This window comes from Thunnus thynnus, chromosome 11 (assembly GCF_963924715.1).
Source record: "Thunnus thynnus chromosome 11, fThuThy2.1, whole genome shotgun sequence".
Lineage (NCBI taxonomy): Eukaryota > Metazoa > Chordata > Actinopteri > Scombriformes > Scombridae > Thunnus > Thunnus thynnus.
The window spans coordinates 2,429,926-2,446,160 of record NC_089527.1 but is presented as its reverse complement, the minus strand read 5'-3'; the positions used below and the strand labels follow the sequence as shown (position 1 = coordinate 2,446,160).

The 16,235-nt window shown below is 43.8% G+C and overlaps 1 protein-coding gene across 1 annotated transcript in view; it reads left to right on the top strand.

Moving 5' to 3' along the window:
* ttn.2 (titin, tandem duplicate 2) overlaps positions 1-16,235 on the top strand; it is a 252,950-nt gene that overhangs the window by 49,414 nt on the left and 187,301 nt on the right. Inside the window, exons 44-45 of the mRNA XM_067602773.1 lie at positions 226-276; positions 11,763-15,587. Of these exons, the coding sequence (XP_067458874.1) occupies positions 226-276; positions 11,763-15,587 (3,876 nt within the window). The remainder of the gene's footprint in view (positions 1-225; positions 277-11,762; positions 15,588-16,235) is intronic.

Genomic DNA, 16,235 nt, shown 5'->3' with positions numbered 1-16,235 from the left:
AGAGTTGCCTCAATTCATGGATCCAAATACAGAAGGTAAATACATTTGAGTCCAGCAAAGAAGAATTAAGAGAGGTGGAAATCCAGATTCAGAGGTGGAAATCCCCTCTTTCTGACAAAGTGAAGGGAAGGTCTGAAGAGCCTCACTGGATCTATCCTGCATGGGATCAATGGCCTCGATGTCTGCAGATTAAATCTAAATTAACGTCATCTCTTTCCTCCACAGTGACTCATGTGAGAGAGCAGATCGAAGCCAAGATTGAGCAAGAAGTCAAAGGTAAGGTCACGTCAGATTTCTGACCATCAGATATCAGATCAGAACAGCAGATTATTGCCACACATGATAAGCAGGCAAAATGGAAAAGGGACAGTTTAACCACATCTCTGTTTTACTTGACTGTTGAAAGTAGTCTGTTAGTGGGAAACTTTGATCCAAGCTTTGGCCCATTAAATATTGATTTTAGTGGAGAAACTGCTGAGAAAATGGAGAAAAAACAGATGTGTGTGTGCATGCATTATGAAATATTATTTGGATTACTGTTGGCCCGCACCTACAGACTGCTTTTAGAGTTTGTAACCATGTCATTATGTTGAACTGTCCCTTTAAATGATCTTTGAATTTCCACAGTTGCATGCCATCTTTATGTGTCTTGGTAGAAAATTCCAGTTGTCTGTATTATTCTACCTTCTCTTATTTTGATGATATTCAATGGTTTCCCCCAGGCGAGCACTGATAGAACTTGCTTGCACCACTTTTTGACACTTGCGGTTTGCATCCAAAAGTTCGTTTCATTTTGGCATGAAGGTTCCTCTGATCTTTTCCCAGAAAAGGTGCAAGATATGTATCTTTTAAAGCTTCCAGATTTGAAGTGCCCTTTAAAAGATATGAAGGTTTACTGCATCTGGAACTGATATCTTCTTCCTGCAAAATATTTCTTAGCCTGGCTTGCAGATAGTGGGATGTGATTCCTGTGGTTTGCTTTCTAAATAACACCAGTAAACTATATTAGTTCGAATAAACGCCTTCTCACCCAATTTTACAGCTTCATTTGTTTAAGTTTTTGAATATAAGATACATTTTGGAGAGCTGTGCTTCTCATTGATACTTTTGCATTATGTTTTCCTCTGAAGTTTAAGGATTAGAAAGGGCGTTTATTCTCCTGTCTGCAAGTCAGGTAAGGAATATTCAAGTAAAAGCCAAAGCAAATATCCAAAAGTAAAACAAGCGAATGTAAGCAGCCCATCTTGGAAATATTATGCTTTTTTAATAATAATAAAATAATTTATGTTTTGAAGAAATTTCCACAGACGAAGGATCAAAACTTCCTGCAGGTTTCTAATAAAAAGAATCAAGTCTTGCGTTTATTCGAACAAATATGGTGAGTGAAATTATTTCTTATGGCATTGTGACTCGCAGCATGCATTTAATATTTCCATTAATGATTCATTCAAATCCTTTTCTCTCTTTTTACCCCTGGAGGCTGTGTTGTTCTGACATTTGTCATTTTATTTTTGCAGAGCTGTTTTATCACGAAAGCAAAGAAGCACCACCACACAGTAGCACAGAGCTCACCGGTACTCGACAGCTGAGAGGAGCCTTCTCCGACACTGAGGATTTCCTGGATCATGGCCTGGTGTCAGCCAATCGGTGCTCCAGCAGAAATTCCTCCATCAGCTCGTGGACGGAGAACATCAAACCGTCTTTCACCAAGAAACTCAAGTTCCAGTCAGTCTTGGAGGGGGAATCAGTGGAGTTAAAGTGTAAACTGGTTGCTTGTCCTCCACCAACTATCCTTTGGTTTCATAACAATAGATCCATTCCTAAAGAGCGTAGACGTAGGATTTGTACTGATAGCAGAATGCACATGCACACAACCAGTCTGGTTATCGATAGTATCAAAGAGAAGGACTCGGGCAGTTACAAAGTAATGGCAATAAACACAGAAGGTTCTGCAGAGTCCACAGCATCACTTTTGGTGTCACTGAGGGAAGAGCAGTCCGCTAACTACCTGGGCTTTATTAGACGCTCTGCCAAAGCCCATGCAAGCATAGACACCATGGCAGAGCAAAGGAAGGAGAGGAAGTTTAGGGTTGACCTCAGGTGTGTAGGGTCTCCATTTGACAAGATGTCCAAAGTTCATCAGGGACGATCTCGTTCTAAGAACGCTCTGGTACGTACTGTGTACTTTTGGTCCAATTCTCATTCAAAAGAAAAAGAGTCAGATAAAGAATCTAAACGTTTGGAGACTGCCTCTGAGCGTGCCCCGTCCCCTCCCCCCATGTTTGACAGGTCTGAGCGCTTTAACGACAGATTCAGTGACATCTACTGTGACCGGCGTACTGGTGGCAGGTTCAGTGACAAGTTTAGTGACAGGTGCAGTGATAGATACAGTGAAAGATTCAGTGACACTGAGAGCCTTCACAATGAGGTAAGAACAAAACTTAGCACACTTCAAAAAGCTGTCAAACAGAAGAAGAGGCTCTCTATCTCTACCATGTCCTCCTCTGAGTTTGAGTTAGAGTCAGTGGCCAGCGAGTCAAGCTATAAGGAGTATGTGGAGAGGCTCAGGGTCAAGCCTGCTTCTCTGACTGATGTCCAGCATTTCAATCGACCCTTCGATTTAGGGGAGAGTCATAGGGAGCTTCAAGGTAAAACCTCGAGCGGAGAGCCCTCTCAGCCTCGTGTGAGGCATTCATTTGAGCCTCAGTCCAGAACCAGGGCCATTCAGATCATGAGAGGTGAGCTGGTTGATACAATGGTGCCACAGACAGAAAGTAAATCAGATGAAAAATATTCAGAGACACTGGAGGATGAAAAATCAGAGAACTTTGTTGAATCTCAGGCAGATGTTAGATTCAAACAAATGGTAAGTGAGCATCACAGTGAGGTTGCTGACCACAAGGTGGAGGCTACAAAGGTGCAGGCTGAGCTATATCACCCTCAAGTCTCATACTCTGAAACATTAGCATATCCAGAAACTACAGCATACACTGACAGTGGGGAATCTGTTAGAATTGTGCCTGATCAAAAGGAGGCATCACTCACAGAGTCGCCTACGTCAAGGCCAGTCACATCTATCAGGGAGAAGTTCTTCAGTGAAGCCCCAGAACATATATCAACAATAGAAAGAGTTGAGCCATATGAAGAGGAACATGTAGAGGAATCTTTGAGGGCTCAGTATGAGAAGAGTCTGGAAGCTGAGCGGATGGAGTGTGAGGAAAAACTTCTGGCCCTGCGGATCAGGAAATGGCAGCAAGGGAGTAGGATGTCTGAAGAGGAAACATTTCACCCTGAAACTGATCTGCCCATTGAGGCAGAGACACAGTACATGGAACCCCAGGGGCACATTTACACCCAGCAGGAGGTGGTGGAGAAAAGAGCATCTGTAGAAACTGAGGTCATGCCCTCTTCTTTCCATACATCACCTAGAATGAAGGCAAGGTCGGTAGATCCTGAAGCTGCTACTGTGTCAACACTCAAATCACCCACAGTAAAAACTAGAGCAGCAGAAGTGGAAGCTGAGTCATCACCTAGAACAAAAGCAAGAGCAGAGGCCAGACTGAGAGAATCGCCCAGGTCAAGGCCAGTCAAATCTGTCAAAGAGAGGTTCCTTAGTGAAGCTGTAACACCAGATGACATAGCAACAGAAACAATTGAGCCATATGAAGAGGGGTGTTCAGGGGAGTTTTTGAGAGCTCAATATGAGAAGAGCCTGGAAGCTGAACGGATGGAGTGTGAGGAAAAACTCTTAGCACTGCGGATCAGGAAATGGCAGCAAGGCATGCGGATGTCAGAGGAGGAGACATTTCACTCTGAAACTGATCTGTCCATGCCAGCAGAGACACAGTACATTGAGCCTGAGGGGCCCATTTACACTCAGCAGGAGGTTGTGGAGAAAAGGGCAACTGTGGAAACTGAGACCATGTCAAAACCAAAGTCACCTAAATCAAAAGGTAAAGTAGAAAAGGACGAAACCTGTTCACCCCTGCTTAAAGCCAGAATGAAAGGCAGGGCAGGAGAGTTGGAAACTGACGCATCGCCTAGAACAAAAGCAAGAGCAGAAAAATTGTTGTTTGAGAAGACAAGAGAAGAACGTGAGCTCCAGCTATCGAGGGAAAACATTTCTGAGCTGAAAAATGAGAGCGAGCAGTTTGTCAGTGAAGAGGAGGCTCTGACTCAGCGGATTATGAAATGGCAACAAGATGTTTTGATGGAACAAGAGCAAGCTGTGGAGCTAGAGTCCGACTGGGCTGAGGGTTACCCTTCATTTCAGGCAGAGAGGACCACTGAGGTTGGAAGAAATGGCACAGAGGCTTCTGCTTCCGAATCAGTACCTGAAGTGGTTCACAGCAAGAAGGCCCCTCTAGGAAAAACAGCCAAAGACAGGTTCCTTTTGAGCGAGTCAGTTCCAGCTGGTTTCCAGGATCAGCAGGATGATGGCACGCAGTGGCCACCTGCAGACGAACTGCTGACGGAGGGCCGTGAGACCAGGTTGCAGAGGGACAGTGAGTACTTTGTAAGTGAGGAAGAAGCACTGGCTCAGCGCATTCTAAAATGGCAACAAGATGTAGTAGAACAAGAGGAAGTAGCTGAACTGGAGTCTGAGTGGGCCCTGGACAATCAGTCCAAACAACCTGGCTCCGGGTTGCAACTTGAGACCCATGTTCCACCAATCGATAGTACCGAACCCCATCATGCAGGCATTTCTCATAAAACCTACCCCAGTGACCTTCCACCTCCGCATATGGAACAAACCTATATGCCTATTGCTGCTAGAATACCTTCACCTGCTCATCTGGCTGCTTATGCCCAAGAATCCCAACAAGATGAGAGCTTACTTGCCGGTGGAGCCTTCCCAGAAAGAGAGACAGAGGGGAGACACAGCAGGGAGGAGTATGCTATGACTATTGATAAATCCAGCAGTCAACGCTTCCAAGCGGAGGTAAGAGAAGAGAGAGGGATGAGAGAGGAGAGAGGAACTTCCAGAGAGAGCACTGAACGAGGACAACAAAAGGATTTAGCAGGTATGAGGAGAGAGGAAAGAAGTGGAGAGTTGAAAAGGTTGGGTGGTGAAATTGGTGTAGAAAACCTTGAGCTCGGAGCTATAAAGGAGAAGGAGAAGAGAGTCCAAGAGGAATCAAGTTTGGAAGAGAGTGTTTACCAAGCTCAAGAGTCGAAGAGAGTTGAAGAAGGGGAGGGGAGTGCTAGAGGCTCTCGTCCAGTATTTGTGAAAGAAATATCCTCAATTAAAGTAAAAATTGGTGAGATGTCGGAGTTTAACTGTCAGTTCCAGGGCGACCCTCTGCCCACAGTCACCTGGCTCAAAGATGGACACCCATTAGCCCACAACCCAGACTACGATATCATGAGCAAATCCAACAAATCAAATCTCACTGTCTTCTATCCAACCACAGACCACGAGGGGACATATGACTGTGTCATAACCAATAAACATGGCAAATCCATCTGCAGCGCCACTCTTGAGATCTCAGACAAAAAGGTGTTGAGATCCTTGGGGGTCACACAAGAGGTGGTAGTTACAGAGGAGCAAGAAAACCAGGAGAGCCTGTTAGAGGAGGAACTTCAGTCCTACATGGAGACAGGAAAGGAAACACTACAGGTGCCTCAGGCGGTGATCCACCAACGCCGCTGCTCAGATGAATCTTTTACATCTTCACCAGTAGAAATCAGAATAACTGCTGCTACACCTGTCCCTGAGATGAGAGAGGAAAGCACTGAGCACAAATCTCAGACCATGACAGAGAAAGCTTCAGATGTGTCAAGCGATGATGGAGCCTCTCAAACTGTCAAACACAAATTTACTTTCTCCTTTGATGTGGTTGGCGAAGCTCCTCAAGTAGTCAGTGAATTACAAAATATCACCTGTCTTGAAGGCAACACTGCTGTGTTGGAGTGTGTAATCACAGGTGAACCTTTGCCAGAAGTCACATGGTATCATGATGATGTTTGCCTCGAAATCACAGCCGGAAAATACATAGTTGAGGTAGATGATAAAGTCTACAGGTTGTATATCAACTTTTTCACATACACTGATGCTGGAGTGTACAAATGTGTTGCTAGAAATAAGCTGGGAGATGTTACAAGCATTTCTGATGTGAGATTTCAAGTTGCAGAGCCTGGGCAATTATCAGAGGCTGGGGTTGTCTTGGAGAAGAGAGATAAACCCATGAGTTCACAAGCTCCATCAGAAGTGGCTATCAAAGCCCCAAGATCTAGACCTGGTGTCTCTAGAGAGCCTCCAACTATATCTGGCTGTGGTCTGCAGGCTTCTGCTGCTGTGATAAAAGTTTCTGCGATTAAACAAGCTTTTGAGTCAGACTCACCCGTTGCACTGGTGACACCTCCCTCTTCTGAAAAGCAGAGAAGGGGAACATTTTTCCCTGAGGAGTTTATACCTGAAGTAGCCATTCCCCATGAAAAGCAGGAACAAGTAATTGCACCTAAACTGGAAACTATACATGCAGAATTGGTTGATAGCCTGGCCACTGCTACAACAACAACCCAGTTGACAGTGACAGAAGACAGTGAGATTGGTGTCTCATCTGGTAATGTTGAGGAGGGACCTGTTTTAGTAGAACACGATGGTGCAGTTAAACAATTTGTAGAGGAAGTACAGTATTCTCCCGAGCTGACCCGGCCTAAGCCACAGAAACCTGCTGGTTTTCCTGATCAAATGGAGGCAGGTGAAGTGGAGATGATGAGGGAGGAGACTGTGCGTATGTTTGACAGAACTAGCAGCTTCATTCCTTTCCAGTCTGAGAAAGTCCCTGCAGAAAAACGCTCCGTCAGAACATCAGCTCCCACTGGAGAAGCAGTTAAGCCTAAACGAATTTCTGAATATGTCAAACCTGAGAGCCAATGTTCAGCTGCAACATCTTCCTCTATTCACAGTGAGGCTGAACATGTCAGTATGGAAGTCCCATGTTATGATGAGAGGGCTAGTGTTGTAGAGGAGTTAACAGAAGTGGGAAAACATATGAAACAAGAGGTTAAAGGAAGTAGTGAGGGATATGTTCTTGTGCCTGAGGTGGAGCACATAAGTGAGGAGGTTGAACTTGCCAGTGAGGAGCTTATTTCCATCCCAGAGCCCTCCATGGACAGTGGTGTCTTCCTTAGTATGCCAGACTCCCAGGCCGACATGACTGAAGTTGCAGAGCAAATGGCTGCTGGTGATGTGGTTGAGCCTCATACACAAATCAAGGGTGAAGATGAGCAGTTTGATGTCCAGGTGAAACCGGAGCCAACACCACTTATTGTCAAGCCAAAAGTAGACAGGTTTAAACCACTTGGCCTGCCTGAACATGCTGCTTACCAAGGATCTCAGAGCCATGTATCTATACAGAAAAGAGATGGTTTGGACAGGGCCTCTGCAGCTGAAGCAGAGGGAGCAGCTGCTGGTTCCATGGAGGAAGAGGAGGTCACTTTTGGTGCTGTGTACGACTACTACAACCCTCCAGCAGACTGGGGAAGGCCACTGTCCCCTGAGTCTGAGATGTCAATAGAGATTGGTAGCACTGTGAGTGAAGAGATAGCCGAGGTCGCTGAAAGGTTCTACACCCCAGGCTCATCTACTGAGGTCTCACAGCCAATTGCAGAGTCTTTCCACACTCCCAAGTCTCCCATGTCCTTCCATACTCCCAGTTCTGATACACCTGGTGGGTTTATGACCCCTCAGGAATATCCCTTCTCCCCCGTAGAACATAAGAGAGCCTCAACAGGAGACTCCAGTGAGAGGTTCTTCTCACCAGTTCAGTTCCTGACATCTCCTGCTGATGAGGGCATTGAAACAACCCCTCCTGGAATTAACGTGGACGAGAGTCGATTCCTCACCAGCAGAGGGTCTCTAGGCCTGGCAACCCTTCAGGAGAAAGTACAGGGAATCCCTCCCGCCTTCCTCAAACCTCTTATCAAGAAAAGAGTGTTTGAAAATGAATCTCTAATGTTTTACGCCGAGGTGTTTGGCCTTCCTTCACCTGAGGTAAAATGGTTCTGTAACAAAACCCAACTGGTAGCAGACGACAGAGTCAAAATGGAGAGAGATGGCGATAGCATCTCACTAACAATTCACAATGTCACTAAAGCTGACCAGGGAGAGTATATTTGTGAGGCTGTGAACTATGTCGGGGAAGCCAGAAGTGTTGCTTTAGTGGTAGTTGTATCGCAGGAAGTGAGGTTCATGCCTGCTCCGCCTGCTGTCACCCATCAGCATGTGATGGAGTTTGATGTGGAGGAAGATGACTCCTCTCGTTCTCCATCCCCTCAGGAGATTCTGCTTGAAGTAGAATTGGATGAAAATGAGGTAAAAGAGTTTGAGAAACAGGTTAAGATCATTACCATTCCTGAGTACACAGCTGACAACAAGAGCATGATCATATCTTTGGATGTGTTACCAAGTATTTACGAGGAGGGTGCTGTGGACTTTGTAACTCAGGAGCATGATGATTTGAAAATAGCTTTTGAGGTCACTGAGATGCCCCCAAGGTTTATCAATCCCATCTGCGACATGGAAACTCCAGAGGATACCATGGTCATGTTTGAGTGCTCCCTGATGGGGATTCCATCTCCCATTGTGTCCTGGTTCAAAGGTGACAAAAAAATTCCTCACAATAACAAAAAATACCTGCACTCATCTGACGGAGACAACCACTTCCTGAAGATCTGTAAAGTCACAACACAGGATAGCGGAGTATACACATGCAGGGCTATCAATGTTGTTGGGGAGACACTGTGTAGGGCCTCCCTGGTGGTGTTGAGTGCCAAGGCTTTCTCAGGGAAGACCAGAGGCAGAGAGCTGACTGCTGTTTCTCTTGGCAGCGCCAAAGTCCAGCCACAGAAGTTTGACCTGATGGTTGGCAACACATCATTCGACGGTGAACAGGTGTCTGAAATTGAGCTTGAGTTTGAGTTTGAGCAAGAGGAAGATGAGTCCCAGCGAGCAGTCAGGTTGGTGGCCAACACTGACAATGAGATGAGCGAACAGGGAGAAAAATATGTTAGCATTAACTTTGATGTATTTGCAGAGCCAGCAAAAGATGACAAGATAGAGTTCAAAGGGAAGTCCTCTGATATGTGTAGCTTCCAGTTCCAGGTGACTGAGACGGCCCCTAAGTGTGTCATCCCATTGACTAATGTTACAGCAGCGGTAGGGACGCCTGTTATACTCCAGTGTCTAGTTAGCGGTAAGCCAAATCCCACTGCCGAGTGGTACAAAGATGGAGACCGTGTCACAGACAGTAGGTGTATAATCCAGGAGAAAACTGCAGGCCATTTCAATTTGCTCATTACTAACGTGACCCAGAGTGATGCTGGTGAGTATAGGTGCATAATCCAAAATACAGCTGGGTGCACGGAAACTACAGCACTGCTGAAGGTGTTTTAGAGATTAAAGGGTCGGGGGCCGGTTGCACAAAGATAAACTTACAGTTGTCACAGTTTTCTTGTGTTAGGCAAATTCTTGACTATTTAAGTTTGATGTTTAACTGTGTATTAAGATTAGGACTCTTAAAAAACATGCAACCTCTACAAGCTGCTTTTCTGGGAAACTTAAATAATGAGTGAAGCATTAAGCTAAATTAAACTGAAAATGATGTTACTCTCATGAGTCCTCCAAAATCTTACATTCTCATTGCTTGCTTAAAATTGTTTACAAATAATATTAATTATAATAAATTTTATTTCTATGGTGCGTTTCAAAACCAACCCAAATTGTTCAAATTTTCCTCACTTCCTCCGTTTGTAGCAGGCCATTGAAACTAAACTGTTGAAATTAGTCCGTTTCTATGTCATAACTGTCGAGGAGCAAAGCTCAGACTGACCTAATGCAGTAGAAAAGTTTAAATTGTCTTTGGGCAACCAACCCGTAGTCATGTTGGGGAAAGCAGTGTGTAAATGTCATAGTGTGTCAGTGATGAAAAATATTAACAGTTTAATAGTGTCAGCAGATCAGCCTTTATATTCATTTATTGTAAGTTGTGTAAAACTTCACACAACAGTTGTTTTATTTTAATTTTTGGTAGTCTTTCGTAGATGATGAATCTGGGTTTATGTTTGCTTTATTTTCTCATAACACTTTAAAGTGAGCTGCCATCCACAAACTACATTTGTTGTGTTTAATTAAAAGTCGAGCAGCTTAAATACAAATGTTACCAATCTGTTTTTAACATTGTGCTGTTCACATCAGTTTGCACTGCCAAAAATAAAACAACTAGGAATATTAGGTATGTGTGTGAAGCAAACATCTAATACACATAAAAAATATTCACAGAAATACATACCATTGTCATTTTTAAATACATTTTTAAAATAATCCATATAGAAAATAAAACTTGAGAAATTAATAAAATTCCAGTGACACCTATAATTATCATGGCTGGAACTGAACTTTAAGGAATCAATATATCCCAATAATTCTGAGCTGAACATTTTAAGCAGTCATCCTACCAAAAAGTCACGAAACTCCCAAGAATATAATGTCATATTGCTTACTGGATTATTTTATTATTATTCACTTTATTGTTGTTTGTGTGACTTTGTAATTTTGTCGCAGTATTTTATTTTTGATGTTTTTTGTGTGTGTAAGAGTTTTCCCCTTTTGTGAATGATATTTTAAGGATTTTAAAACAAGCTTGTAATTCATAGTTGAGTAAGATGATTGATAAATAATTTAAAAAAGGATAATACTGTGAAACTTTTTTTTAAATAAATTAAGTTTTGATGTCTTGTAAATATGTGTAATTTTAGGGGTGTATGAGTAGTGTTAACTGGAAAAAGTACATCAATTAAAAACATCTGGCATTGAGATAGAAATTTGTGTTTTATTTGTACAGACATCATGGTTGTTTGTCTCAGAGTTTATATAATAAAATATTTAATGATGTAAAGAGTTTTTCTACAAGTTTTTGTATACAAAATATGCCAATTATTTATTTGTTCAACATTCTTTCACTTTTGTTCTTTCAGAATAAGAAAAAAAGATAATAAATCTGACCAGCCATTCAATGGAGAGATTGAATATTGACAGTTTTTTGATACTTGGTTCTATGGACACATGTAATTAAGTCTGAACCAATTTGTCACTGTTTGATTAAATTTCCTGGCTGCTGACCTTTTCCCTTAGCTCCATATCGGCAAAAGAAATAGGCCTAACTTTTTTGCAATTTTTGAATATATAAGATATAAAAAATATTCCGATATATAACCAGATAAACAAACTACTTGCTTCAGGTGAGAATAAGTCAAAGAATCATCTATTCCTTTAGGGAAAAAAATGTTTTTAGTTATGTTCTTTGGATTGGTGTTTGGGTCATTCTCTTGATTTTTGGCAAATTAGAGGTTCTTATATCTCTTATATATATATATATATGGATGTGTGTACATATATATGTATATATATATATATATATATATATATATATCTTAATTAACAATAATTAGGGTATTTTCTGAATATTAATTAGGAATGAGCGGGTTGTCATTGGTAATAACTGTGAAATGAATGTCACATCTAAACCAATATTCAAATATGCCTTTGACTTTAATGAGTACCAAATTTCCAAGAGATTTTGCTGCTTTCACCTACAGAGGAACAGTACTACATTATTAAGTCAGATAATTCATTGAAAAAAATTCTATGACTATTAGATTTATAAGAACTTCTGTAGACAAGGACAACCATAATATTTTCTGTTACGGATTAATTGTTAAAATCATAGCTTTTCTGTTGTGGATATGTTTTCTGACAGGGCGTTGTAGCACCACCATCACCACTGTGGAGGAACAAGAGGAAACCTACTACACTGGTGTCCAATTACCACAGAAAACAAAAACACTTGAACTCAAGCCAGAGTCCAAACGTTACTCTTCCACTTTAGAGAAGAAAAAAGAAAAACCAGTTTTCCTCACCCAGCTCTCCCCAGCAGCTGTGTCTACTGGGGAGACAGCCAAGTTTACCGTCAAAGTGTCTGGCTTGCCAAAGCCAACTGTTCAATGGTCTCACAATGGAAAAGTAATAAAGAACTCCTCTATATACAAGCTGATAGAGGAGAAGGAGGAGTACTCATTAGTGATCACCCATGTCACATCTGAGTATGAGGGCGAGTACTCTTGCACTGCCACCAACAGATTTGGTCAGACAACTTGCACCACATACCTGGAGGTGAAAAAGTCTGATGTTAGCCAGGCAGAGAAATGGGTTGAGAAAATGTTTAAGGTCACAGGTCACCCTCCTACTTTCACTGTTCAGATCCAACCTGTGAGGTGCTCAGAAGGAGGAGAGGTTTCTTTTAATTACAAAGCTAGTGGTGATCCAAATCCTGATGTGAAGTGGTTCAAGGGGGCTTTTCAGATTCAGCCCAGTAGAAACTGTATCATTATAGCCAACCCAGATGGATCTGGCTTCATCAATATTAAGAGTGTCAAACAGGAAGATAGTGGCTTGTATACATGTAAGGCTTCCAACCAGTTTGGGGAGGCATCTTGTAGTGCTGAGCTCGTTGTGTTTAGGGAATCAGTTTCCGTGTCTCGCAAACAGGAACAGCCGAAAGTGGTTCAGAAGAAAGGTTATAAGGTTTCAATGACAGAACAGGCAACAGTGTCTCGCTTGTACCAGGTCAGCCTCCCTGGCCAGGACAGAGCTGGTTCTGATCAGATGGTTTACACCATCGGCACTGAAGACCGGCAGATAATTCCTAGTGAGCAAGTGGGCTCCCTTAGAGAATTAGATATCTCTGCTGCCACGATTCATTGCGAGCAGCTGACCCACCAGGCAGCAGTGCTTCAGTCGCATGAGGTAGAGGAGAGGGTATCTGTGGTTCCGACCCACCCACCTCAGATTTCAGCTGTTCCTGCTAAACAGCTTCACATGGCAGCATTTACGTCCTCTGTTGAAGAGAGTCAGGACCTCACGGAGCAGCACTGCGATCGTATTCAGAGCCCTGAGGTCATTGAGCTCCAGGCGGCTAGGGAAAAGAGGTCAAAGGTGATGTCAGCTGTAGCTGAGGAGCTGACCCCACTTTCTAATGTTAGCACAGAGCCTCTGGCTGACCGAAAAGCTACTTCTGTCAAGCCCACTTCAGAACCTAAACACCTAGTCAGTGGACATCAAGTTGAGTCACCACTGTCCATCCTGAAAGAGCAATCTCAGGATATCCCCAAACTACATGAGGAGAAGAGTTACAAGGTTAAGGAGGGTGTTAAGATTTTATACTCAGCCCAGTCTGCAGAGAAACGGGTGCTTGCAGAGGGCCACACCACTGAACTAGCAACAGCAGATTCTGCTGTGAAGTCTTCTGTTGGTAAACAACAGTACTGTCCTGTCTTGGCCTCAGTCAGCATGTCTAAACAGACTCTTTCCAAGGAGACTGAGTTCTCCATGCAGAGACCCACTGAAGAGACAGCCCATGTCTGTAAGGATAAAATGATGAAGTCAGTTCTAACTACTGAAGAGAAGCAAATACTGCAGGCTGAGCCCACTCATCAGCTGCCAAGTTTGGACAGTGCCATGTCCATTCAGTCACAAGTAGAAGGAGAGCAGTTGTTGCACCTGCAGGTTATCACAGACCAGGACCTCCTTCCATCTGAGACCAGATTTACCTGTGAGAAACCAGCACCAGAGCAAGCAGGCACCAGGAAGAGTCCCACTCTACTGCACACTGTTAGCCAGGATGAGCAGAGGACGGTAGTTTGTGAGAACACATCAGAGTTTGAGGCCAAAGCTAGCACCATGACCATCCAGCCCCAAACAGAGGCTCCTACTCTGCTGCATCTCCAGTCAACCCAATCTGTGGAAGCGCAATCCAAAGAAGGTATTCTTGTAATTCAGAAGCCTGACCAGCAGGTGGCGGCACAGAAACAGGAAAAGACTAGGAGTCATGCAGCCATATCGGAGGAGAGAAGGGAGCTCACAGCAGATTATCACTCAGAACTGGCTTTGTCCGTGACTGGAGTTCAGTCTCAGCTTCGAACTGAACCCAGAACTCAAAACATTCTCCAGCTCTCCTTCCAGCCCATGCAGCTGCCAAAAGAGACACCAGTTACCACTGACGTCAAGCAGCAGAGAGCTCTGGTGCAGAAGGAGGATCGCTGGAACGTGATGCATGTTACTAGTGTGGAAGATAGTCAGGCCTTAGAGGAAGGTCACACTGAGAGTCTTACAGCGGTGGATAAGTTCACCTGCCAGACGGCTGTAGAGCCAAAGGTTCCCACCGAGCCAATCCAGATTGAGGAGAAGGAGATCTCCACTGAGAGTAGTGTCCTTCTAGAGGCAGCAGAACAGGACTTTGCTGTTCAAATCCAGGAGGGCCAGTCAGTCAGGCAGTCAATATTGATGGATGAGAAGCGAGTGCTGATGGGTGAACTCTCTCAGGAGATCACCAAGTCTGAGTCCACAAAAGTTGTCGTCACCAAACAGCCTAAACTGTCCCTTATGGCATCAGAATCAATAGACAGCACAGCTCTTCCCAAAGAGATGACATTTGTGATGCAGATCCCTAAACCATCCAGTGTAAATATACGGCATCAGCTCAGAGATGCTCTTCAGTCTGCCGTAGCCAGTGACCAGCCAGTGTTACTGGCTGATGTTGTAGGAAGATTACAGCCTGTAGAGGTACAGGAAGTCAAGGTTCAGAGAGAGCCCAAGCGTGCCATGTTTACATACCTGATCACAACAACAGGTGCACCCATAGAGATTACGCTGGCTTTTGAGGGTGAATATCCTCAGACAGCTGACCTTAGGACTGAACTCCAGGCAGCTTTCCACTCTATAGTGTACCAGGAATCCCATGTTCTTGCTTCAGAACAGCCGGGCACTATGCAGTTAGACAAACCTCAGAGGGTGCAGGTCACCTCGGCCCACTCTAAGCAAATGCTATCATCCATGGTCGAGACAGTGAAGGTAGAAGAGAGTGCAGTGGATTTCACTGCTGTTAAATCTCAGGCTGCTGCACTCAAAACAGAGTCTAAAAGGGCAGTTGAATGGGCTGCAGCTGAGCAACAGGTTGTGGTGCAGGAATCCAAGGCAGCAAAGATGGAACAGTCCATCTCATCCCAGACCAAAATTTCCACCGAGGTTCACACATCTTTTGAGCAGTCAGTGCAGGTGTCAAGGCAGGAGGTGAGGTCAGTAATGGTGAAAAGCCAGGAAAAAGATGTAGGAGCAGCTACTTTCACCACTGCCCTGCCTCCTACCACGGTCCCCTCTGAGCAGGCTGTGGATGTCAGCATCCAGAAGGAGCACAGGGAGGAGATCTTTAAAGGGGAGATCACAGTATCCAGGCCAGACCAGAGAGAATACCCTGTAATAGTCACCTCCCTCCAAGACTTATCCATCGAAGAAGATAGTAAAGTTACCTTTAGTACCACCATTAAGTACGTCACAAAGGTAAACTGGTTTTTCAATGGGCAATTGGTAAAATCTGGCAAAGAGATCAAGTGTTCCAAAGACCACGACACATACACATTGGTTATCAACAAAGTTGTCAAGGAGAGGAATGAAGGAGAATATGTTTGTGAGGCTGAGAATGAAGCCGGCAGGACTACAACATCTTCAAGACTCACTGTGGTCTCAAAAGGTTTGATAACAGGGAAAAAACAATGTATCATTCCTTCATTCATCCATTTTCTCTGAGAATGACTAATAATTCACACAAACAGGTCCATACAAGACCTTTCTCCTCACATAGAATTATTCATTTTTCACTTTGGTCTCTTGGTTCATTTCATAGCTCAGCATGAGCACCTCTACCAGGGCAATGGATGGTACTAACTCACTGTGTCTTCCTTGTTCCACATCATTGTTTGGTCAGTAATTGCCAAAAGACCAGAACTGTCACAGCCATGCAAGTTTTGCTCAGGGCTCTTTAACTGATAAGCATCTTGCTATAATGGTTGTCATGATTCTGGCCTTCAAGCAACTTTCATGGTCTTTCCATGGTCACTTAAGCATGCCAGTGGCAACAGGTCCCTTTGTTTTAAACCCATGGTCTGTCACATTCCTCCAGGTCCATTCTCTCCACATCTCCAATGTATCTCTGCATGCTTTCGGGGCTTCAACTTGACATTGCTTCATCTTTCACAAACTCTTTGTTTCTCCTTTTAGCCTGAACCCTTGCCCCATGACAATCACATTCAATGATAGCATCTTCTTTCGGGCAGCTTTGGGGCTTGTGTTCTGGCTATTTTTTTCCCTCCTCAGTCACTCCTGAATTGCCTTCTACCAT